This window comes from Drosophila navojoa, chromosome X (assembly GCF_054131105.1).
Source record: "Drosophila navojoa isolate 15081-1374.11 chromosome X, UAZ_NAV_1.0, whole genome shotgun sequence".
Lineage (NCBI taxonomy): Eukaryota > Metazoa > Arthropoda > Insecta > Diptera > Drosophilidae > Drosophila > Drosophila navojoa.
In genome coordinates this window covers 8,591,427-8,615,484 of record NC_142895.1, presented here as the reverse complement: position 1 = coordinate 8,615,484, position 24,058 = coordinate 8,591,427, and the positions used below count along the sequence as shown (strand labels likewise).

The following is a 24,058-nucleotide window of genomic DNA, read 5'->3' as shown; positions in this document are numbered from 1 at the left end:
AGTTTTATTTTTACATATTCTCAGTGCAAATAAGATTATTTTTTAAGTTACGCTTATATTCTTTCTTTTAATAAGATTTACCTCCTAGTGCATATGTTAATTTTCACAGAATTCAATTTCCAGTTTATATGTATATGATTAGGTTTTAACAGGAAAATGTCAAACACAAAACTTTTTTATAACGATAAAAAAAGGTATTCCATATAAAAAATAAAAAAAACTAAATAAATGTTATTACAAATAAAGTGTCCCATATTCATATATAAATACAAATATTTTTTTTTTTTTTTTTAATTTATATAAACGACATATAATATAAAAAATATATAAAAATTATTTTAAAAAATAATAACAATAAAAAAATAAAATAAAAAAAAAATAAAATGTTTTTATATTTTTCTTATAAGCGACATGAAAATAAAATAATATATATATATATACATATTTTTTTTCTTAATTTATTTATTTATATGGGATATAAATAAAAAAATAAATACAAATATATTATTATTTATTATTTTAATTTCATGTCGCTTATAAAAAAAATATAAAAACATTTTTTAAAAATAGAAATAATAGTAAAAATGCCCCATTTATGTATATGTAAGTAAAATTCGTAACACTCCACCTAGGGAAAAGGTCCTAAATACAACTTGCGTTATCATTCATAATTGAGCTGCTAGAAAGTATATTTCGTATATATTTAAGCATAAATTAAAAAAAAAAATATATATATATATATATATATATATATATATATATATATATATATATATATATATATATATATATATATATATATATATATATATATATATATATATATATATATTTATATGTTTATTGTTGCTTCAACGGCATAAAAACATGCTCTCAATATTGCCCAGATCTAACTTTATATGTTCTAGTCCTAAAACCTATTGAACTGCAATGAAATTCTTTAGCAGTTTTCCCGAAATTGCATCGATTCTTGAGCCAAATAAAAATCATTTTGTAATCAATGAGAAATTAGTGGGATGCAGATTTCCTTCATTAGTTCAAGTTCAGCAACTGTTGGCAAAAATGCATTTGGAATCACAGCAGGTTTGGTGTGTTGAGGCCACTGACTGAAATCAACTTAAGGCCAATTTCAAGCTGTCAACGAATCACTCATCATCAATGGTCTGTCTATGGCTCAGCTCGGGACAGCTGAAAGCATTGGCAGCAGCTTGGCAGCTTAGCGGCTCAGTGCATTCGATTGTAACGCAAATGCAATAAAAGCCAACAGTTTGCACTCGCTTTGCTCACTCGCTGGGCAAAGCCAACGAAATGAGGGGCGAATATGTCAAGGGGAGCGAAAGAGTTGAGGAAGTTGAAGAGTTTGCTTATCTAGGATCATCTCTCTTTGTAGAGTAGCTGCGTCTATGCATAGGAAATATTAAGCATCGACTGCTGTCCATCTGGCTGCATTTGCATAACTCAATTTTTCACTTAACCAATTCACAGCGAGCGAGCGAGCGCAGAGACCATCATTACAGTGAAGCAATGCTAATGGGAACTAGTGCATCAGGCATATCATGATGATAATGCTGGCCCCACATAACGGCGACCGAAGCGCCAACAGCACTCGCAATCGAAGCAAACTGAATTGCGCCGAGAACTTAAACTTCCAGAAGCACAGTTGGAAGGAGCAACGACAACACCAGCAACAACAACAGCCACAGCAACAACAGCAACAACAACAACAACAGCAACAGCAACAAACCCAGCCACAGCGACAGCAACAGCGACAATTAGAGACCATTAGCCGAAGGCAGACCAATCAATCTATATTTAGACAGAAGCTGGCGCATTTTCAATTTGCCGATGTGGGCGTGGGCGTAGGCGTGGGCGTTGGCCTGGGTGTGGGTGTGGCGAATGGAGGCTGCAGACGACTGCAGCTGTTGCTGCTGTTATTGATTTGCAATTGCATTGGTAAGTGGAACGGAGCATGTATCGAAGCGTTGCGCAAAAATATCTCGCTTGCCTGCTAATCGTTTATCGATAATTATCGTTCAGCTAACTATCGATAGTCCAGACCTAATCAGAGCCATAAATCAGCCATAGCTGGTTGTCAAATCAATTGACAAATGTTTTCTTTTTGCTAATTGATTATTTATCGATTATTTAATATATTGTTTATTAGGTTAAGGTGAATTAAATTTTAGTTAATTTTTTCAATTTAAATACAAATTTATCAATATGTGTCGCCAGTGATATGATCGATATCTATTATTTTTCATAGCAACAATATATTATTTTTATTTTAGGGTATATATATTTATATCGATAGCTCGATTTTTTTTGGTTATTAAGAAAGGATCAATACTTGGTTTTCCGTTCTATTTTACTGTTTCTTATAAATGTATCGATATTTTTCAAAATGACTTGACTATCGATAGGTTGTTTATCGTTTATCGATACACAAATGAAATATTAGCTTTGCTTTGGCGCCATCGATAGCAAAATCCAAGAGAACGGATATCGATATAGCGCTTGCCTGATGTTGATCGTTCTTTAAATCTTGTTCGATAACTTTCTCACTCAGCACACACGCATACACACAAATTCAAATACAAATACCATCGCACAACACACGCTGACACATACATATACATATATAAATACGTTAATTGTTCAATCAATGTTTTTCTCTTCATTGAAATGAAGATAATTCCGTTTCAAACAAAATCTCCTCAGTGGGCGCCTTCGAGCCGGACTTTGTCATACCGCTGGAGAACGTGACCATCGCCCAGGGCCGGGACGCGACATTCACGTGTGTTGTCAACAATTTGGGCGGTCATCGGGTGAGTGGTGACGGTGCGTCAGTTCCAGCCAAGGTATGTATCGGTTTTAATATCCAAAGCGTTTTGAGTTATTAACCAGACGATAGCAAGTCGTATATCGTATATCGTTTAACGTTTCATTTGCCCAGTACGTTTTTTCGTTCACGATTCGCACCAAAGTTTCACAGTTGAAAGTGCACAAAAAATCTTTTCAGTTTTCTCTTTTCTCTTTTGGAAATGAGTCTAACGAATAAAGAAGCACAAATATCTATATAAAGAGCACCTAACTACCACATATGAAACTAAATATATATATACCGTATAAGTAAATATATCCCACTATATGCTACTATATAATGTTAACAATAATATTAATAATATTAATATTAATAGCACTTTGCATACTCAAAGCACCAAATGCACCTCAACAACAAAAACCGAAACCAAAACCAAGAATTGAATAACTACAGCAAAAACTAATCATAATATAGCGTATCAGAATGTTTGGCTCTCGGACTTAGTCGACTGCACAATACTCGTTCGCAATAGAGAACTAAATGTGGGCAGAAACTAAATAAGATATGGCATTAGCTGAGGATTAAGTCTAGAGAAGTGAAAGATATAGTTGAGCAACCATAAGTAATGGAGATTTTAGTTCAAGATTTGGTATATACTGACATAGATACTTTAAAGTAACTTGGGAATTGTGGAAGATATAGTTAGTATATTAAAAAATACTAAAAATTTTAAGTATTACAGCACTGATCTGATTTCCGACTTAAGCTTGAAGAGGTAGTTTTAGTCCTGGTATAAATTCTTAAAAAGTGCCCAGGCGTCAGTAGTAGGGCACAAATTCACAACCAAAGTTATTCATTGTGAACGAGTATAAAGAAATACCCAAAATAAATAAGTTATACCTATATATATTCATATATAGCACATATGTGAAAATATATACAATAAATACCAACTGGTTAATCTGAATAACATGTATAATAACTAAAAAAAAAAAAAATTGTATTTACATATTAATTGGTATGTATATATAAATATATGATACTCTATATATTGTTTTTATCACATCGTATTATCATTGGCGCCCACATTTAATTTATGCAACAAGACTTGGTAACACAATGAAAGCAAGAGATGGAGCTGAAATGCCAATAGACTGCCCGGCATATTTCATAAAGCGCAAAACCAGAAAAACAAATGCAGCCAAAAAAAGGAGAGAGAAAAAAAGTAATTTAAATAAAATAACAAGAGAGAAAATAAAGCATACACCAAAGGCGCAATTGATCCGCAATTAAAAGGTTTCGTAACTCAATTGAAAACACGTAATCGCTTAAGCCAGTTATGCAATCATTGCCCTAACAAGCTTAGCAACAAATATGCCAGCCGCACGAACAGCTGCCGGCCCGTGGTAGGCCGTTTCGAGTGCTTTAAGAAACTCAGATTTATCTCAGTCCATGGGTCGTCCCTGGCAGTTAAGTCCCTGACGACTCGGCTAGAAGAAAAACCATTTAATTAAAATGGTGTAAGCAAAAACTTTACATCTTGAATGACTTGTAATAAAGCCATTTTCATTTCTCACAACACACAAATTTTCATGTTTTTCGTTCATAAATTCAATTCGTTGAAGAAAAGCAAGTAGCTAAAAATAAAATCAATAAAATTTTATAAAAAAAAAAAATTAAAATTAAAATTAAAATTAAAGTACAGTTTAGTTTGGCTTTACGTATATGAAGATATTAGTGTGAGGTTTTAGTTTAAGCAGTCGGGCAGAATGCTCAAACACAATCCATCTTATAATAATCCCTATTCAATGGATCCTAAAATTCTTGACAATATAACTAAAGATATACACGAATATATACTTCAAATTTCAAGTCTCTAGCTTCATTTTGAATTCATACGAACATTGCACAAAACGAATATACTCCATATATATACACATTTGCCAGGGTATATGCTAGTCACCTCCGCTTAAGCTCTCGTAATTGCATTTTACAATAAAATATCAGAAATCCTGCTAAGGCTAGATAAGCATATCAAAGCTAAAACTAATATTTTTACCGGGAAATTTCTAGAGCTAGTTCCTATATTCAAATAAGCTTTATTGATTCTAAAAGCGGCGAAAAATAAATCAAAAAGCCAACTCGAAATAGCCGAAAGTGTTTGCCCAACTGAAAGTAAGTCAAATCTCGATAGATGGCTCTGGCCCGCCATGGCAGAGTGTGGAGTCGAGTCAAACATTGTTGGGATTTCATCAAATTCGCCCTTAAATGTAAATAACAGTGCTACATATATATACAGTTTTCTTTTATTGTTTGTATAGTTTGCTTAATTTTTTTTCTATATATACATATATATATTTTTTTTATTCATTTTTAATGCCTTTCGCACAATGAAATGCATTTTGTTTGCACATTGCAAACAGGCGAGTATGACTGAGTGTAACTGTGTGTGTGTGTGTGTGTGTGTGTGTGTGTCTGGTTGCAGTCGTGCCAGTGTTACTTTTTTTTTACTGTTTTTTGCGCCACGTCAAAGAGTGTTAATCAACGAAATGGCATCATAAATAAAAATACAATTTCAGATAAATCCTATGATGCTTCAATCAAACAGGAGCAGCACAACAATTAGATAGAGCGAGAAGGCGTGTGTGGAGTGAGGGAGCGAGGTAGATCAATACTCAATTTCATTTTATTTAAACAATAAATAAAATATTGTCAACATAATAAAATAAATTGCATTGTACAACAGCAGCAAAAAAAAAAATGTTGAGCCAACTGAAATAATAAACTGCGAAAATTCAAATGGACTTGAATTGCCCTAGGCCAAACGCTTTTTTATAAGCAAAATTAAACAAAAACAAGCTGCAGTCAGGCTTTACCGACTGCCGTATACCCCCTCACGGCCATTACTCGATAGCACAACAAAATAAAAAAAAAGTAAAAGTTGTTAAATTTCGTTTTTCGAATTTAGAGTTTAAATTAAAAATAAAAAAACAGCTATTAAAAATTAATATTATTGCTAGTTTCAGGCTAAATTATCTATTCAGCTTTAGGTAAACTTAGCTGTGTAGCTGGATCTAGATCTAATAGACCTGGGCCTTATAGATTGGCTGTACAGCTTCAAGCTAAAGCGAGATTAGACATATTTACTATTTCTACTACTATTATGGAATTTAGAGCTAATTTTAATACATGCAAAAATCATAAAGCAATTATTTGAATTCAAAGAGTTTAAGGCTTCATTTAACACATGCTAAAAAAATTAAGCTTTCATTAGAATTCGCAGTTGGATTCATTAAATTCATTATTAGAGCCTATAAGGTAGATTCCATATAGCTACATAAAAAGTAGGTCTAGCTTTACAGTTCTTAGCTTGATTATATATAATTCGTTCATTCTCAGTCTAGGGCTAGTTTCAGTAAATTAATATAAATTTAACTTGTTAATTCTAGAAATGGATTCGCTTCATTTGCATTAATAAAACTCAATCAAATTCAAATAGGCTAATTTCATGAATGCATATATAGATATGCATATATAAAATAGTTTATGGCCTTTCATTAACACCCATCTCTCAGCATTCCAGGCTCAGGTTTGTCTCTATCCCAAAACATAGTGTAATACCTTCCTTTAGGGGTCGTCTTCAGTTTCTGGTAAAGCTAAAGTTCAGAGGGGACCAAATCTAGACCCGTATCATCATAATTCTGCTACAATTTGATACAGAACCCATAGACCCCATTGAAGAAAGAGACAAACTTTCAAGAGGAGCAGAACCCACTCCATAATATATAACTGTAAAAAAACTGAGCATACAAAATGACGAAACCCATAGAGGTAAATGGGTAACCGGAGTACCCACATAACAGCAAAAATAAAAAAAAGTCATCGACTATGTGTAACCCAGATTCGCGTTCCTCTCGAACAAACCTCGTCCATGGCATACATATCTGAGACCTATAGAGAACTGATTGTATTATTACAGATATACACATATATATATATATAAGTATTACTTTTAAGATTTATATTTCCCCCAGGCAAAAGGCAACAACAATAACAACAACAACAAGTTTATCGAGAGCTCTCGCCTATCGAGCTGAACAAAAGAATCGAAACATAATCGTCGCATTGTTTTTGCTCGCGACTTTCATTTATTTTCAACGAATTTTTTTTGTTTGTTGCCTTTGTCTTAAATATAATCTCGATTTACATTATTTTTTTTCGATTTTTCGTTTTCTTTCTGTTTATAAAGAGAAAAAGTTTTAATAAAAATTAATTCAAGCGCACCGAGTTAAAACCGAAACAAACTTTGCACCATATTCAATATATAAATATTATATATGTAGAGTACTATATATAGAGTATACGTATTGTAAATATGTACATGTATATATCCTTCACTGCTGCATGCGTACTTGTAGTTGCGTAGCCCTCTTAGCGGCGTAGTACTGTACTTAGTGCTACTGTATCCTGACTTTATGACATTTGCTTGCTGTATTTGCATTTACACAGAGCACAATTCCACTTTTTATTAACAATTTCTTTGTGTCGTTTGCATTTATTTGTATGATTTTCTTTTTTTTTTTTATGTTGGTTCCGACATACACTATCTGAATTTGTATATCGAAATGCAAGCCCCCTCCCTCGCCTCCTTTGTATTACTCAATAAATTTGCTTTATTGGGTAAATAAATAAAGTGACAGTCCGGCAAAGTCCAGGCCAGGCCGGGCGCTCAGTCAGGTTCGGTTCGGTTCTGTTCTGAATCGCTATTTATTGGTTTATAGCATTTTTCGGCGCTACTATTGACACGGCTCAAACGGAGCGGCGCGGTAATGGGGGCACGCCAGCTGGCTGTAGTCCCAGCTGCATTTGCATTTACTTTGTTTGCTTCTGTGCCAGCCCTCGTCCTCGCAGCGCTCTGGCTATATAGCTAGCAGCTGAGTCCATATTCGATTTTTAACTCAATTTTTGGATCTTTACAATTGCCAATTGGGTTATGTTTGCATTTTACAACACTTCAAGTGAATTTGAGCAAACATTAGTACATGTGCCTAGCCGGCATGGCTAGTAGCTTCTGCTATAGACACATGAATTTAGACTTTACATTAATAATGTGTTCAGCTTCTGCAGAAATATGAACTCAAATCCTATACAGTATTCCAATTACAGCTCAAAATGGATTTAGCCAGATTTCAGCAGCTCGCAACCACTGTACTAAAATGGCTACTCGGAATAAAAAAAATAACACTCACACGCGCAAAGAAAGCAAAACAAAAACTTTAATTATAACAGAAATTGAAGCGAAGCGTTTAATTTGCTATCTCTCTTTTGCTCGCTGTGTTTGCATTTGACTTTGTGATATTTGTTGCTAAGCTCTAGCTGCGCGCCGGCAGAGGCTAGAAACCGTTTGTCTGCCTGCAGCAACAGCAGCAGTAGCTTAAAGCTTTTAGCTCAACTCAACTAGTGAGAGAGAGATGGAGAGAGAGAGAGTGTGAGAGGGCAGAGACAGACGAGCTCATAGTGCGATTAGTCGGCACACACACACTCTTGCTCTTCCTCTCTCTCCCCCTCTAACGCTTACTCTCATTTAGTAGAGCGTTTCTGTGTATGTGTGTGTGGAGTAAACAGAGCCAGTTGCTGTTATTGGGCATTACGTTAATGAAAACTGTCCAGTGACTGCTAAGCTGCACCGCCCACTAAGGTAGGCAACACTTTTTTAATATCTATATACCCATTGAAATAATGGAAGTAAGGTATGCGCAGCAGTTTCTATCATACGTTTCAGTATGTGAAAATATCGGTAACTATCGATTACATTTTGGTGGTTCCAGCTGGCTGCTAAAAACCTAAAATTTTAAGTATATTTCGATCAACATGAATTTTTGATTGATTTTTTTGAAGTCACGTGGATGGCTCTTAATTTGGTATGTGAATTCAACTAAACACGTTTCTAAATTTCATTTCTATATCAACTTTTGCCGCTGAAGGACAGCTTCTCAGTCGATCATTCCTTTTTCAAATATATATTTCTTTATTATTATTTTTTACTGCAATCTCTCTGTTTGTTTGCTGTGTAATGCATGCTTTAGCCGCTAGATAACTGCACCTGCACCAGCACCCGCCCACATTACCCACCATCCCCATCCACCTCATATATGTATATGTACATATACATATATACATTTTCTTTTTCGATGTATTTTCTTTAGTTTTGTTCGTTTCCAGCTATCAAAATATTTGATATAACAAATGAAAAGAGTCAGCTTAAGCAGCCAAAAATGTTAACTAATTGCTAAATGTTATCTCTTCCTCCTCACACATACACACACACACACACACACACACACATTCACAACAATCTAATGCAATGGGCAACCGCAAAACCCAATTCCAACTAATTGCTCCTGAAATATCCGTACACCCCGATTTCATATCCTTGGCCAAAAACCCAACAACTTGCAAAAACTTGCGCCAACGACCAACGACCGACAACAACAACAACAACAACAAATAAACAAACAAACAACAACAATGAAAATGGCGTCAAATTGCGCTGACATCTGACGACAACACCGAAACGCCTGGCGCCTGCAACCGGCTTTTTCGGCTTGGCTCCGTCATTTGGCAACTGAAAACTGAAAACTGAAAACTGAAAACTGGGAACTGGGAACTGGGAACTGGGAAACTGGGCTCCTCCATTGTCAACGACAACGACAACGACATCGACACCAACAAACGACAACTTTTGTATCGTTCACAAAAAAAAAAAAAAAAACACTTTGACTTACCCGTCCCGCCCTGCCCCGCCCACTGTCCAAACAACCGCCCTCGATCCATAACAAAACGCCAACTGGCTTCACCGCAAACGAAACTTTCAACTAAATTCTAATATATCCGCAAATCGATTTCAACAAACTATCGGGTAAAAAAATGGAAACAAATGGGGAAAACCCAACGAAAATTGGTGAATGCGGCATTGATGGCGCTGCCAATGGACCAATAACTGCTGCAACAACAACAACAACAACTCGTCTACGATGTAACGATGGCATTGACTATGTGCTGTAATGACAATGACAATGCTAATGACAATGATTGATCAACCATATTCAATATTGGAATGTGCGCTGTCTGCGGCTCAGGTCGCCTGGATTAAGGCCGATGCCAAGGCCATTCTGGCCATACACGAGCATGTGATCACGAACAATGATCGATTATCGGTGACGCACAACGATTACAATACCTGGACACTGAACATACGGGGCGTTAAGATGGAGGATGCCGGCAAGTATATGTGCCAGGTGAACACAGATCCCATGAAAATGCAAGTGAGTATGTCACAGATATGCAATATACTATCGATTGCTGTTATCGATTATGTCGATAACTAAAATATATTATGTGAGAGGGCTTAAGAGTAGGGAGGCAGCTATGAAGTAAGGCAAATGGTGTTGCTGATTGATTAGCTATGTAGGAGATGCTCGTCTCCATGCATTTGCTGTTATCGATAACCAATCTGATATTATTATATACAACCTGATGAAATGAAAGGGAACAACATGTGACTCTTGCTAGGTATTCTCTTGTGTAATTGCTATTTCAGCACGTCACGTTACTCTTTTATCGATAATTATCGATAGCTATTTAGCTGATATAATAGTATATAGAAGGTATTTTCGCTGCTTAAGCTTTAGAGTTCCAGTTACACAAAAAATTGTTAAATTCGTAACATTTTCAATTTAAGAATTTCAATTATTTGGCCGAGTTGATTTTGCATTCTATTCCGATAATTGCAATCGCTGTTGAATTGTTGATCCGAGCTGCCAACTCAGCGAATAGAAAGAGAGAGAGAGAGAGAGACAGAGAAAACAGAGCAAGATAAACAAAAACAAAAGAATTGCAGCTAAATAAATGTGTTTGATGCTTGTGCAATTGGCCGAATGCACACGATTGCAATTCGCCATTTCGCTATGGTCAAACAGCTTTGATACACTGCACAAAATTGGTGAGAACTTGTGTTGATTCACTCAAATACTCCAGCTGCAGATAATCGAAATAGAGCATAACGAATTTCAAATTCAATGACAGAGAAAGTTAATCAAGTAAATTAGCCTAAATTCAATAAGAAATATTAAATATAGCTAAGCTGGGCTTGCTCGACTGATAGATACCCCGTGCTGATCGCATTGAATAAGTTATTGGACTGGAAACTAATTATTTGATTTTTCGATTTAAGGGCGAACTAAAAAAATGAAATCCTAACGAAATGAGATTACTTTAGGGCTGCACATGTGCTACTGTATGTGTGTGTGCGTGTGTGTGTGTGTTTGGGCAAGCGGTTAGCAAGGACACTTGCCGCCATTTAAATGCAATATTTAAACAATGAAATGCTTTAAAGATAAAAATAAATAACAAACAATGAGGCTGCATTTGCTATATGTGTGTGCCCATATGTGTATGTGTGTGTATGTGTGTGTGCTGACAGCCCTTGCAGCAATCGTCCATTAAATGCGGCGCGACGTGTGCAAAACGCTTGCGTTTTCAATTTCATTCCGTTCCGTTTCAGCTCGTTGCGTAGCGCTGAGCAGCGCCGTCCTCTGCAGCGGCAGTGGCAGTGGCAGCGGCAGCGGCAGCGCAATAAAATCAAGCGAATTGAGTGAAATGCAAATATGAGACAAATAAAAAGCAAACAGGCTGCACGCAGGCAGCCAAAAAGCTCGACACAGACAACTCGACTGCCTTTTAAGCCTTTAACGCAATTTTCTTTTTTCGTTTTCGTTTATTTTGTTTTCATTTTTACATTCTTCCATTGCGGCCTTTGGGGACGTTGACTTTATTTTTTATGACATAACTGTCAGCAGCAGCAGTAGCAGCAGCAACAACATTAAAGTAATTTACTGTAAAAGCTGACAGAATTGCATAAAGATTGCAATTAAATATCTATTAAAAAATGTATAAAAAAATATTTATCCAAGCAGAGATGTTACTGTTGCTTATTCTGTTATATTTGAGGAGCTCATCAGATTCGCTCATCCTATTCTGAGCTACTCACGCCTTCACAACAATGCGCGCCTCGATCAATGCTAATGTGAGAGCGAGAAGACTATATAGTACAGCAGGTACCGCAACATGGCATCATCTCATAGTAGAAAATGAAAGAGGCTGTAGCTGTTATAATAACTATCATACTGAATTCGATTGGTCATTTCTATTGTGCTACAATTCTTGTTCTATTTGCTTGGAGCGGCCATTAGGGCCAAAGCGAAGGAGTTGCATAGACATAAGAAGCACAGTGGAACTGCACAAACAGCAGCGAAAATAAAGATAATGAAATTATATATCAAAGCCATAGCAGTATGAGATGAATAAATTTCACACAATAATTATCAACGCAACTGTTTGAAAAATAATTATTAACGCAACTGTTCGAAAAACTGTCATACTGCGCTTCATAAGCCATTCTTGATTGGTGCACAAATCTGTGCTACTTTTATGCCATTTCGGCTTCACAAATGCTAATGAGGCTGAGTAAAAGGGATGGCATGAGTATTATTATGGCTGCAGAGAAATGGCGGCTGCATCAGTATGGCGCTAGACATGTGAATGATGGCGTCTGAATTTAGTTTCGCTAAAATAAATATGTTTAAATATAAAACTAGAACAAAATTAAAAATACGCATTTTTAGTTACTTAACACTGACATAAATTCTGATCTCTTTTAGACAGCCACCCTGGAGGTGGTCATACCGCCGGACATAATAAACGAGGAGACCTCCGGCGACATGATGGTACCAGAAGGTGGCTCTGCGAAGCTCGTGTGTCGCGCACGCGGCCATCCCAAGCCGAAGATCACATGGCGGCGCGAAGATGGCCGCGAGATAATCGCACGCAATGGCGTCCATCAGAAGACCAAAGGTGAGCGTGAAACATTTTGCTAAGCTAAACTTTGTGACCGACCGCATATCAGACTTGGCATAATGTTAACCTATTTTTTTTTCTTTTTTGTTTTCGCCGCACTTAGCCATACTGGTGGAGGGCGAAATGCTGACGCTGTCGAAAGTCACGCGATCGGAAATGGGCGCCTATATGTGCATCGCCTCCAACGGAGTGCCACCAACTGTGAGCAAACGCATGAAGCTACAGGTGCACTGTGAGTATATACGTACACTCTACATGTTAGTTGAAATACCCTGTAAAGCATGCTGGGCTACCATGCAAGAATTAGTGTCTAGCAATATGCATAGATGCTTGTATATGAATAATATCTGTTATTTTCCTTAGAGTAGATCTGAGTGTACATATGAAAACGACTTTTAAAATAAAATAAAACTATGTAGAGGGCATTTGCTAGTCGTGCACTCGCGTCGCCAATAACTGCTTTGATTTATGAGCCAACGCCCGGTACTCGAATAATAATCATAACGTCCCACACCTAGGCGGATGTGCGTGCTGTGTAAGCGCGCACTCGCACACACACATCCAGCGGCACTCGGCTGCACTCCACTACAGCGCACTCACTTCACTGCAGTACACCCTATTAAGCACGGCACGGCACGGGACGGCACGGCACGGCACGACTCGGGGCAACACGGCAGCGTAAACGCAATAACGCGAACTGCAAGTGTTTCCGTTTCGATTTCCGCCTTCCGCCTACTCGAGGCAAACTTTGCAAATGCATTAGGACAGCGGCTAGCTGCGTGTCCTGCGGCGAATGGGAGGCGAAACGGGCGGCCGATTAGGGGGGTTTGGCAAAGGGGCGCCGCAGCGGGCGCTCGTCTAGACGTCACGTTTCTGTTGTAAAAGTTGAGCAGCTTTTGGCTTCGCCTGGCTGGCTGCCTGGCTGGTATCATGTGATGTGGTAATTGTGAGTGGGGGCGGGTGTCGGGCAGCAAATGACACGCCCACAAACCGAACCGTAGCCCCACCGGAGTTCGATGTGCCAGCGGCTGCTGCAGCGCATTAAACTTAATGAATTTTTTTTGCAAAGGGACAACAAAAACGCTGCGAGCCGTCGGATGCCGGAGGGAGAGTTTCGTTAAATTGAAAATATGTGCAAGGCTATATACATACATGTGTGTGCGTGTGTGTGTGTGCTTATATTGTAGGTAAAAGATTCTATCTGCAATTTATATTGACACGACCAATATGTTCGCACCTCAAGAGCTGAAGCAGCAAGTCTCCTCTGCTTATCTCTAGAGAAGGCAACCACCCCCCCCCCCCCCCACTCCCCACCCCAAGCGCCCGTACCACCCACTGGGTGTCAACACGTCTCTGCTTAACCTGCCGCAAAAATTAATTTCCATTTTTTCCGCTTTTCTCTCAGCTGCCTCGGCTTCCTCTTCTTCTTGCTCAGTCTCTTGTTATCTTGTACTGCCATTTCATTCCATTTTCATCTCTGCTTCGTTTTGTCTATCAGCCATTCGTCCACATCCACCATCTACGGCCACGTTTGCTGTCCCCTCTTCCCCTTTATTGCTTTTTGGCTTTGCGACTGCGTCTCAATTTCAATTTAAAAACCCCATATGGGCGTAACTCTGACTGCTTCCCACTCCCACTCCCACTCCCTCCTGTCTCCTGACTCCTCCTGCTGCTGCTGTCTTTTCTGATTTCTTCTGGTCTCTGCTCGTTGCTTTTTGCTTTGCTCTTCGCCTTCATCTTCGTCTTCGTCGCCATCTTCTGCTTGTTTGTCTTAACCTGACAGCAACAACGCCAAACGCCGCCTCCGCCCTCGCGCTGGGGCCACGCCCCCCATGGGCACATTTACCGCTTGATTTCTTAAGTTGGCTCAGCGCTTTGCTTGATTGATTTTAATCAGAAAATTAAGTGGATCCTTGGCTTTTAAATTTCCACCAGACAAACAAGACAGACAGGCAGACAGCCTGTCAGCGAATGGCAAGAGCAAGAGCGAGACAGCGAGTAAATGGGGAGAGAGAGAGAGAGAGAGAGAGAGATTATGTGTGTTTACGTGTGTGTGAAGCTGTGCCTGAATGCCTGCCTTGTAGTCCTTAAAGCCATTCGACTCGACAGGCTCCAATTACTCAGAGACTCAAGCAGAAGCAGCGGAACTCATGCTCAGAAATTGCGTATATTTTTGGTATTTACTTGGTATTAATTAATCAGTATTTAGTGTGCAGTCAGCGATTGTCAGCACTGTCATTATTATAATCATTATCTTTTACTATCATCATTATCATTATCCATTATGATTATCAATTTATTATTGATTATCATAATGAGAATTTATAGTTCCCATATGGAATTGCATGACCTATTTTTGCTTCTGACGCAGTTTCATCGATTTACGCTTGTTAGCCAATCGCCGTTAGATCAAATAGATCGCGATGATCAAACAGAGGGAGCAGCTGTGCTATTCAACGCAGCTCGGACGATGTCTGTCTGAAGGGAAAGCGAGACGGTGACGCAATTGTTTTTGTCAACCAACTGGACAGACGGACAGCTTGAACTTGTAGAGGCTGAGCACACAGCTCAGCTGAGTCAATAGAAATGCTATAAAAGCTCCAAGTAGAGCTGGACTAACCCAAAGTCAGTTCCCAGCTGTGGGAGAGGCGACAGCATGCGCATCTACATACTCGTAGCACTGTGCGCTCTGGTGGCCGTTGCCGCGGCACACGGCGGTGGTCGAGGCGGTCCAGGTGGCTCAGGCGGTGGTCGAGGCGGTCCAGGTGGTACAGGTGGTACAGGTGGTCCAGGTGGTCCAGGTGGTCCAGGTGGCTCAGGCAGCCAAGCTGGCTTCGGTGGTCCAGGCGGTGGTCGAGGCGGTCCAGGTGGTCCAGGTGGCTCAGGCGGTGGTCGAGGCGGTCCAGGTGGCTCAGGCGGTGGTCGCGGCGGTCCCGGCAGCCACGGTGGTTTCGGTGGTCCAGGCGGCCGTGGTGGGTATTTTGGACCTGGTGGTCGTGGTCCAGGCGGTCATGGACCAGATTGTTGGCATGGCGGACACGGCAAACACTCCACTACCACCACCGAGGCCAGCACCACTGCAGGTAGCACCACTGAAAGTGGCACCACGAACGCCAGCACCACTGTATCTAGCACGAGTGTGGGCACCACCACCGATGCTCCCACCACTGATGGCTCTAACAGCGGCTAGGCTCATGCTGCCACAGCAGCTGGCTCTTCTTCTTATATAATAAAAACATGTATTGCTTATGCCACAATATATACCTATTCCCTTTCCCCTTACCTCTCTTTGTTGTCTTCTTTGGTGCCTGAGCTATTGCCTCGATAGTGCTTTCTTCAGTGTCCATCTGCCTTTCTCCTTTCTCATTTTTTCACGGTTTCTACGGGCTCTTCTGTGTTCCATGTTCCCCTCTGCTTCTTAGGCTTTCTCTTGATATTCGTTTCTGCATTTTAGTGTCATTTCTTTATCTTTCTCTGTTCGTTTTACTCTCCCTCTTCTCCTCTTACTTAACATTTTTTGACTTTCTCACCTGTTTATGATGTTTCTGTTATTTTTCTGTTATACTTCCTCGTTCAACCTCTCTCTCTATCTTTCTCTCTCTCTGTCTTTCTCTCTCTCTCTTTCTCTCTCGATCCTTTTTTTTCCATTTCTCTCTCTCCCTCTCTCTATGTCTCTCTCTCTCTCACTCTCTATGTCTCTCTCTCTCTCTCTCTCTATGTCTCTCTCTGTCTATGTCTCTCTCTCCTTGTCTCTGTCTCCCCTTTACTTTCTTTTTCTCTGTCTCTCCCTCTATATCTCTAGATATCGAAACTTTTCGTTACTCTCTGTCTGTCATTCGTTTTCTCTCTCGTTACTCTTGCCTCTTCCACTGTCCTTACCTGCTTATTTCTATCATTTTGCTTTCTTCTTCTATATAGCGCTCACTCACACTTGCCCTCTGTCTTTCTAGCTCTCACTCTCTCAATCCCTATCTTTATCTACAACTCTCTTCTTGCTTTCTTTTATCTCTCAATCTGTTTCTCACTCTGTTGAAAAAGAGAAGATTGATTTCTACTCTTTCACTTGCTTTATACTCTTTTTCATAGTCTGCTTCAAGTCGCGTATAATCAATTTATAACTGAGAATAGTCAACAGCAAATTACGCATACGCCGCGTGTAAGCCTTTGTAATTTCAGCTGCTGTTGCTGCTGCTGCTGTTGTTGTTGTTGTTGGAGTTGAGGCTGAGGCTGCTGCCTCTGTCGAAGCAGCTGTAAAACTCTATTAGAACAAATTACATTTTCAATAAGTTGATGGGCAATGCGAAAACAGCAACAACAACAGCAACAAGGAACGGCGAGCCACAAGTATGGCGCAGGGATTACAACACGAGTCAAGACAAACAACACATGGCATATGCTACATGACAGATACACACACACACACACACACACACACACACACACACACACACTTGAAGCATGCACAAATCCAATAAATTGACCAATAATGAACGGTTGAACGCAAGCGATGCAACGGCGCAGCTAACAAAGTGACGGCAGCGGGCGGGGCAGTGGGGCGAGGGGGCAGGCTGGGGGCATTTGGGCATGCCATGGCGGACAGCTGGCCGAAATGAGAGCAAGAAAAATGAAAAAACCAAAGTTGAAAAGCCAAAAACAATGATGGTCAGCGGCAAAGCCCAAGACAATGCCAAAAGCAACAAAACAAAAGGGCAAACACGAAAAAACGGAAAACAAATAAAAAACGAGTAACAAAAAAAAAAGAGCAAGAAAAATTGCAAAGCAAAAACCACAAACTGACACGAGCGAAAAGAGAAGACGGGAGGAGAAAAGAGCGAAGAGAGCAGAGCAACGGCAAAGATTTACAGGGCACGAAAATACCCTAGAAAAAATTAAGCAAAGTTGTAAATGTTAACGAGAACTGGATTAAAAATTTGGCAAAATATTTGGCGTAGAGCCAGCGGCCGCTTAACAGCATGATAGCGGACAGTTAACATAAACTTAACATTCTCTCTGAGTAAGCTGCAGCTAAGACTTGCATAGTCAAATGTTAATGTCATGTTAACCAACTGCGATTTATGTGAGAAACAAATCAACATTAGTTGAAGTGGATATTACGAATGTTATCAAAATAACATATGCTCAATTGAAGCTATACGTATGTTAACTGAAAGCTGTTAAGAGTTTATGAACTATATGCAGTTAATAGAACTGAGCAGTATGTTAGCAAAAAGTGACTAACAGTATATTAACAGTGTCTAAGAATGCCAGAAATGAGTTAACATAAGCTTAACATAAGCTAGATTTCGGTTAGCTAAAAGTTGCTAAAACTAAATATAAGCTAAATATATTATATAAAAGGCCGTAAACAGTTTAAATAATGGTAACAGCATGTTAAGCTGTTAAGAGTATGTGAGCTATATGCAGCTGATAGAACTGAACAGTATGTTAGCAAAAAGTGACTAACAGTACATTAACAGTGTCGATGAATGAAAAATTAGTTAACATAAGCTTAACATAAGCTAGACTTATGTTAGCTAAAAGTGGCTGAAACTAAATATAAACTATGTTAGCAATGGGCCTTAAGCAGTGTATATAATGTTAACAGTATGTTAAACCAAATTGAGCTTAGCTGAATATGTGAATCGCATGGGTGGACACTCAAAAGCAATGCCCCTCTGTCTCTCACCCACCGCTAGAGCAGCTTATATGCTCGATTGCATCGAGTAGCAAAGTGCAAGCGGCACAAAGGGCTGCACAAAGGAACAAAAAATGTTTGGCTTCGTGTTTGGGGCTAACAGCAAGATAATTCATTTTCAATTAAATACGTATCAGCTGACGTGGCTGCCATTAACAAATAACGGCATTTCGCATGCGAGTCACAGCATTGCGATGCTCACGCTCGGAACCAGTTCGCCAGTTAATTGGCCGCTCGAGGGTCTCGCAACTAGTTGCTTAGCTGATGGAGTCCATTGGCAGCCCCGATGATTATGTTGACCAACTTGTTTCAGCCAACCCATTCACACTCACTCACTACTCATTGTCTCTCTCTCTCTTTCTCTCTCTCTCTCTCTATCACTTTGCAGTTCATCCGCTGGTGCAAGTGCCAAATCAATTGGTTGGCGCCCCGGTTCTAACGGATGTCACATTAATTTGCAACGTGGAGGCATCACCGAAGGCCATCAATTACTGGCAGCGCGAGAACGGTAAGTCCTTTGGCTCTGCCTTATTGCTCTGCTGTCGTTTTATTCCTTTATTTTCCTACGCTTCCTCTTCTGTTTCTTTTGCTTTTGCTTTTGTTTTGTTTTTGCTCTTCGAAATAACTCGCTACGCATTGCATGCCCTGTAAACGGGCAACTTGACGAGGGCAATGCCTGATACTTGGTAGCTCTCATCGAAGCCACGAAACCATTTGCAGCTTAGCGATAATTTATCGATAACTCACTGTAATTCACTGATCAGGCAAGCATTGCCATTCTGTGAGCATTAAAAGCAATTGTCTATCGGACTGAGCACGCAGTTATCGAGCAATTAAGTAAGGTTGATCAATTTCAATAATTAGGAAAAAAAGTATCGAAATGTGATTGATTGATTGATGATTGTTGCACGAGCACATGAAAACAATTGTATCTAATACGATTTTGATATATAGAGCGCAATTTATATATGACTATGAGCAGCATATCAATTAATCTCTATAATAATATTTATCGATAATAATCGATGTATTTTATATTATTTATTGATTTATTAACTGTTGAATTATAATCAATATCCAATAAACTTAGGTTCAGTTGCATAGCAACTGTAATCGATAAATCTCATGATATATCGATAATTTGATAAATATATATTATGCTTGAAGGCATACAACTATATACAAGGTATTTCTAGGTTGTAGATTTTTTTCTACTAGTGAAGCTTTTATCTGTTTTTTGCGCATTTTCCATTTGGAGGCCAGACAGAGAAAGCAAGAAAAAGATGGAGATAGAGACAGGAAGAGGGAGAGTGGGTGTAGTAGTATTGGAAGAAGTCAGAAGCTTTATAAACCCTTCAATGCCGCAATTTGTCTTTATTTGGTTCGTGTTCGATGCTCAAATATTTTCTTGTTGGCTCACAAAGTTCTGGAGCCTGGAACCCTTAGCCGGTTCGTCTGTTTTCCCTCGATTTTCAATTTTTTTTTTCTTTGTATTGCTCCTTTTTGTTTGTTGCTTTTCTGTGTGGCTCTTGTCAAGTGCATTTGACGTATATTGCAAACGTGACAGCACGGCACGAGCTGTCGTCGCTGGCAGCACAAATGTCATCATCAAAGTGAACTTTTCGCTGCTGCTGCTGCTGCTGCTGCTGCTTCCTCGCATTTCGCATGTGGCGATTCCCAATTTGATGTTCGACTTTCGTTGCAGGCGAAATGATTATAGCCGGCGATCGGTATGCCCTCACCGAGAAGGAGAACAACATGTACGCCATCGAGATGATTCTTCACATTCGACGGCTGCAGTCGACTGACTTTGGCGGCTACAAATGCATCTCGAAGAACAGCATTGGCGACACCGAAGGCACCATACGACTATACGGTAAGCTATCCAGCTGTTGAATACCCATCAGAACTAGTTCTTTAGTGGAGTAGCCATGAACAAGATTCCAGTAGTTCTCTGTTCACTGTCTAACTGATTTTTGTAGGTGGAAGAACTAATAGTTTATAGCATAAGCTTAGTATTTGGAACTAGTTCATTTGCATTCTAGTTCCTTGTCTACTTAGACAGATTTCTTAGACAGATACCTTCTCTAGTTTGTTTTAGTTCTTGTTCCATTTTCATAAAGTATTTAGCTCTTTAGCTATCAACTTAAAACTAGTTCCTTTTTGAGCTCACCAGCAGAATCATATTAAGATTATCTTTAGATGGAACCAGTTAGCTTGTTAGAGGTTTCCTGCCGTGCTTTTTCATATATGAATACTATTTCGGTTCACTTGAACAAGTTCATTGATTTTTACTGCATTTCTTTTGGCGTTTTTTCCTTAACTCAGAAATGGAACGTCCCGGCAAAAAGGCGCAGCGCGAAGAGGATCTCAACGAAGTGACGGTAAGTGAAGCAAACAATGCACACTCACGCACACACCAACACGTTCACCCACCCACCCAACCACACACACACACACATACACACTTGTAAGCAAACATATGATATTGATATGAAATGAAACAAAACGCTTTTGTCCCACGTCTCGAATGCCGCAGAAGAACGAGGTGGTGCTCAAGGAGAACCGCCACGAGGATGGCTCGCGCAATCAGAACGGTCGCCTCTACAAGGACCGCAGCCAGGACGCGGACATGGGCAGCGGAGCGGCCACGGCGCGCCAGCTAATCAAGCCATTTCTATTGGCACTATTTGTATTATTCACAGCCAATGTGTGCGGCTCCTGCTGCGGCTGCGGCGGCTGCTGCTGCTGCTACGCGCTGGCAAATGGCAGTGGGCCGGTGGCAAGGGGGCAGGGCAACGGTTCGACTGGGGGCGCAACAACAAGGACAATGGCTGCAGTCGACGTCGACGTCGGCGACGGCAGCTGCAAAGCTCGTTTCATATTATAGCTTAATTAAATTGTAATTATAAGAATGCGCTGGCAACAACAAAAGACGACAACACACACGCATGGCCAAAATTGGATATGCCACGCCCCCTACACACACACACACACACACACACACATACACACAGGCAAACATGAACAAAAGTTTGAAGAGTTTCATCATATTTTCTTTTATTTTTTTCTTTTTTGGGGCTCAAGGTTTTTGGTCATATTTCAATATGAAAGCCAGAAAAAAAAAAAACAAACGAATAAATAAAGAATGAAATTGATGTAAACGTAAGTAGTTAAGATTAAATGGAAATTGAAAAACAACGCGTTTAAATGTTACCTCGTTACAGAAAATAAAACCAAAAGCTAACTAAATATTTAAGATAAGATGAGAAAGCGAAACCAGCAAGAAAATGTCAAAGTTCATATGTTACTCTCTCTGTGTTTTCCCCTCGGTTCCACAGGCTTTAGCTACTTCAAGTATTACAAAGCAAAACAAACAAAAGTTCGGCTCGTCGAAGCTTAAAGACTCTAGCAGAGCAACTGGATATCATATAAAGAGGTGTATTGGAATATTTGCAGATCTTGGAGCTGAGAAACAATCGATGGAGTTGTCTGAAATACTTATCTGATATTTGTCTGTGGGTGATTTGTGGCGAAGAATTTCACTAAAAGTGTTTTAGGATTTCAATATATGGCTAGCCCTAGTCAGCTGTGTACTTGGTATACGATCTAGGCTACATTGCTCACCGATTCATTTTCTCTGAGTATCTTCACACTAATAAACGATAATCAGAGCAATTCAAAGGAAACCATTCCGAACAGCACATCTCTCTAAAGTACAATTACCCTATGTATCCCTTGAGTTATCAACAGACTCTGCAAGAGTAAAACGAAAATAAACTAAAGACCCAATCAAATGCATACTATAAATAATCTTGAATATGATAAACAAAACCCCCAACTGGATAATCCAAAATCGAACATAGCTTGGCCCCATAAAGCCCCTCATACATATATTTGTCTATAAGTCGCATTTCTGTTATCATTTTCGTTCGACTTCATAATGGGTAGGTTAGGGGTCTCTGTATATACAACTAGTTATACTATATATACGGTTCAGCTCAAATCATATTTATGATAAATATTTATATACAATTTATGAGATACGATATATATTGTAAATATTCGCACCTGTAGTGTTCTTAACATCCTGTTAACGCATTGCGCGCATTTGTTCATGAAATGCAATTGGTTCCATTTACATTAGCTGAAGCTCAGATTTTTTCATTTGACAGTTAGACTGTTAAGTTGGCGAACTGGTTCACCAGATGAACTACTACGAAGAGCAAACTCAATATACTAAATAAATTTTTATTTATATTTTTATTATTTTATTTTATTTTTTATTTTATCAGGATTAAATATTATAATTTATCAAAACTAGTTCATATGAACCAAGTTAAATTGACAAATTTAATGGCGCCAACCTATACAAATGAACAAGTTCAAGTGAACCTCAAGCTACCGCAAAGACAGCTCTTCGAAAAGCCAATCAAAGAGTATGTTAAATGAACCAGCTAAGTTGCTCCAACTGAACTAGTATGGACATTGTACGAGTTTAAGATTTTTTTTTTAATTTAAATTACTGAAATTAATTTGGAACCAGTGCAATCGAGACATGAGCAAATGCCAAGAAACTCCCAGCTTTATTTTGTTAGGTAATCAATCCAAATCCAATTCCTTCGCTCTCTCCCCAAAGGACATGCACACACGCATACGTCTATGTGTAGATGTGTGTGCGTGCATGTGTGACTATCTAAGGCGTGTTTCAGCTTAGCTCCCTGTTTGATATTGTGTAAAAATATTTGCCGTAAAACGTAAAGAAAATGTGCCAAAAATGCATCTGAGAAAAAGAAAACAAAAACAATTATAAAAGAAATATACATATATGTATATCAATGGATAATGTATGTATGTGTGTTCGATATTCAATATACCTACATTAAAAAAAAAATATATATATATATGTATATGTATATGCATGATACATATTATGTGTATATATGTGGATAGCAAAATACTCGAAATACATAATGCAAAACTCTTGTGACACGATTCGGCAATACGCTAGGGTATACGCAGCCCCAATATAGTAATCTAACGGTTAAATCAGCCTGACTCTGACTTAATATACGTACCACAAATGTATTAGCGAAATGGAAGAGAGAGAGAGAGAGATAGAGAGAGAGATAGAGAGAGAGAGTGAGAGTTGAAAAGAGAGAGAAACACAGCGAGGCAGGGAGAGAGTTCAAGAAATACATTTTACAAATACTAAGAAAAAACAAGTTTATATACTAAATATATATACAATACAGACATATATATACAATATTATATATATGTATAAAGATTTTTTTTTTTTGAGATAAATGATATCGCATAGCAAATCAAAGTTACATATATAAGTATAAATAACAGCAACAATTTAGCAACAATTGAAAACGAAGAAATTGAAAAAAAAATACTCGATTTTAAGATAAGTTAAAGTTAACTAAGTTCTTCATGTGACAGATCCATAGAAAGAAGATAAATCTATCTATATAAATACACTCAAACACACACACACACTCACAGAAACATACAAACATACATACATACATATATATATATACCAGAAAAACGTAATGCATTCAATGTCTACGCTACAGAAAATTAAAAGAGAAAAAAAACGAAAAAAAAAAAAAACA

The 24,058-nt window shown here is 38.8% G+C and overlaps 2 protein-coding genes across 7 annotated transcripts in view; both read left to right on the top strand.

The window, feature by feature from the left end:
• Positions 1–23,250, top strand: part of DIP-beta (Dpr-interacting protein beta) — a 47,757-nt gene extending 24,507 nt beyond the window's left edge. Inside the window, exons 2-10 of one of the 5 annotated variants that reach the window (XM_089263608.1) lie at positions 1,490–1,953; positions 2,719–2,825; positions 9,961–10,146; positions 12,541–12,733; positions 12,840–12,968; positions 18,820–18,939; positions 20,137–20,307; positions 20,760–20,815; positions 20,971–23,250. In XM_089263608.1, coding sequence (XP_089119734.1) covers positions 1,557–1,953; positions 2,719–2,825; positions 9,961–10,146; positions 12,541–12,733; positions 12,840–12,968; positions 18,820–18,939; positions 20,137–20,307; positions 20,760–20,815; positions 20,971–21,321 — 1,710 coding nt within the window. In that variant the 5' untranslated portion in view covers positions 1,490–1,556 and the 3' untranslated portion in view covers positions 21,322–23,250. Of the gene's footprint in view, positions 1–1,489; positions 1,954–2,688; positions 2,859–9,960; positions 10,147–12,540; positions 12,734–12,839; positions 12,969–18,819; positions 18,940–20,136; positions 20,308–20,759; positions 20,816–20,970 lie in introns of all 5 variants that reach the window. The other 4 variants (XM_089263605.1, XM_089263606.1, XM_089263607.1 and 1 more) reach the window with 4 other exon arrangements.
• LOC108658312 (uncharacterized) lies at positions 15,351–16,018 on the top strand. Of its 2 annotated transcripts, none has more exons than XM_030388951.2 (2): positions 15,351–15,612; positions 15,643–16,018. In XM_030388951.2, exons 1-2 carry the CDS (start codon positions 15,393–15,395, stop codon positions 15,924–15,926), a joined length of 504 nt encoding a protein of 167 aa, XP_030244811.1. In that variant the 5' UTR covers positions 15,351–15,392; the 3' UTR covers positions 15,927–16,018. The 2 variants fall into 2 exon arrangements, with proteins under 2 accessions (XP_030244811.1, XP_089119735.1); XM_089263609.1 differs by having other exon boundaries at positions 15,358–15,471; positions 15,529–16,018.
• Positions 23,251–24,058: the final 808 nt, after the last annotated feature.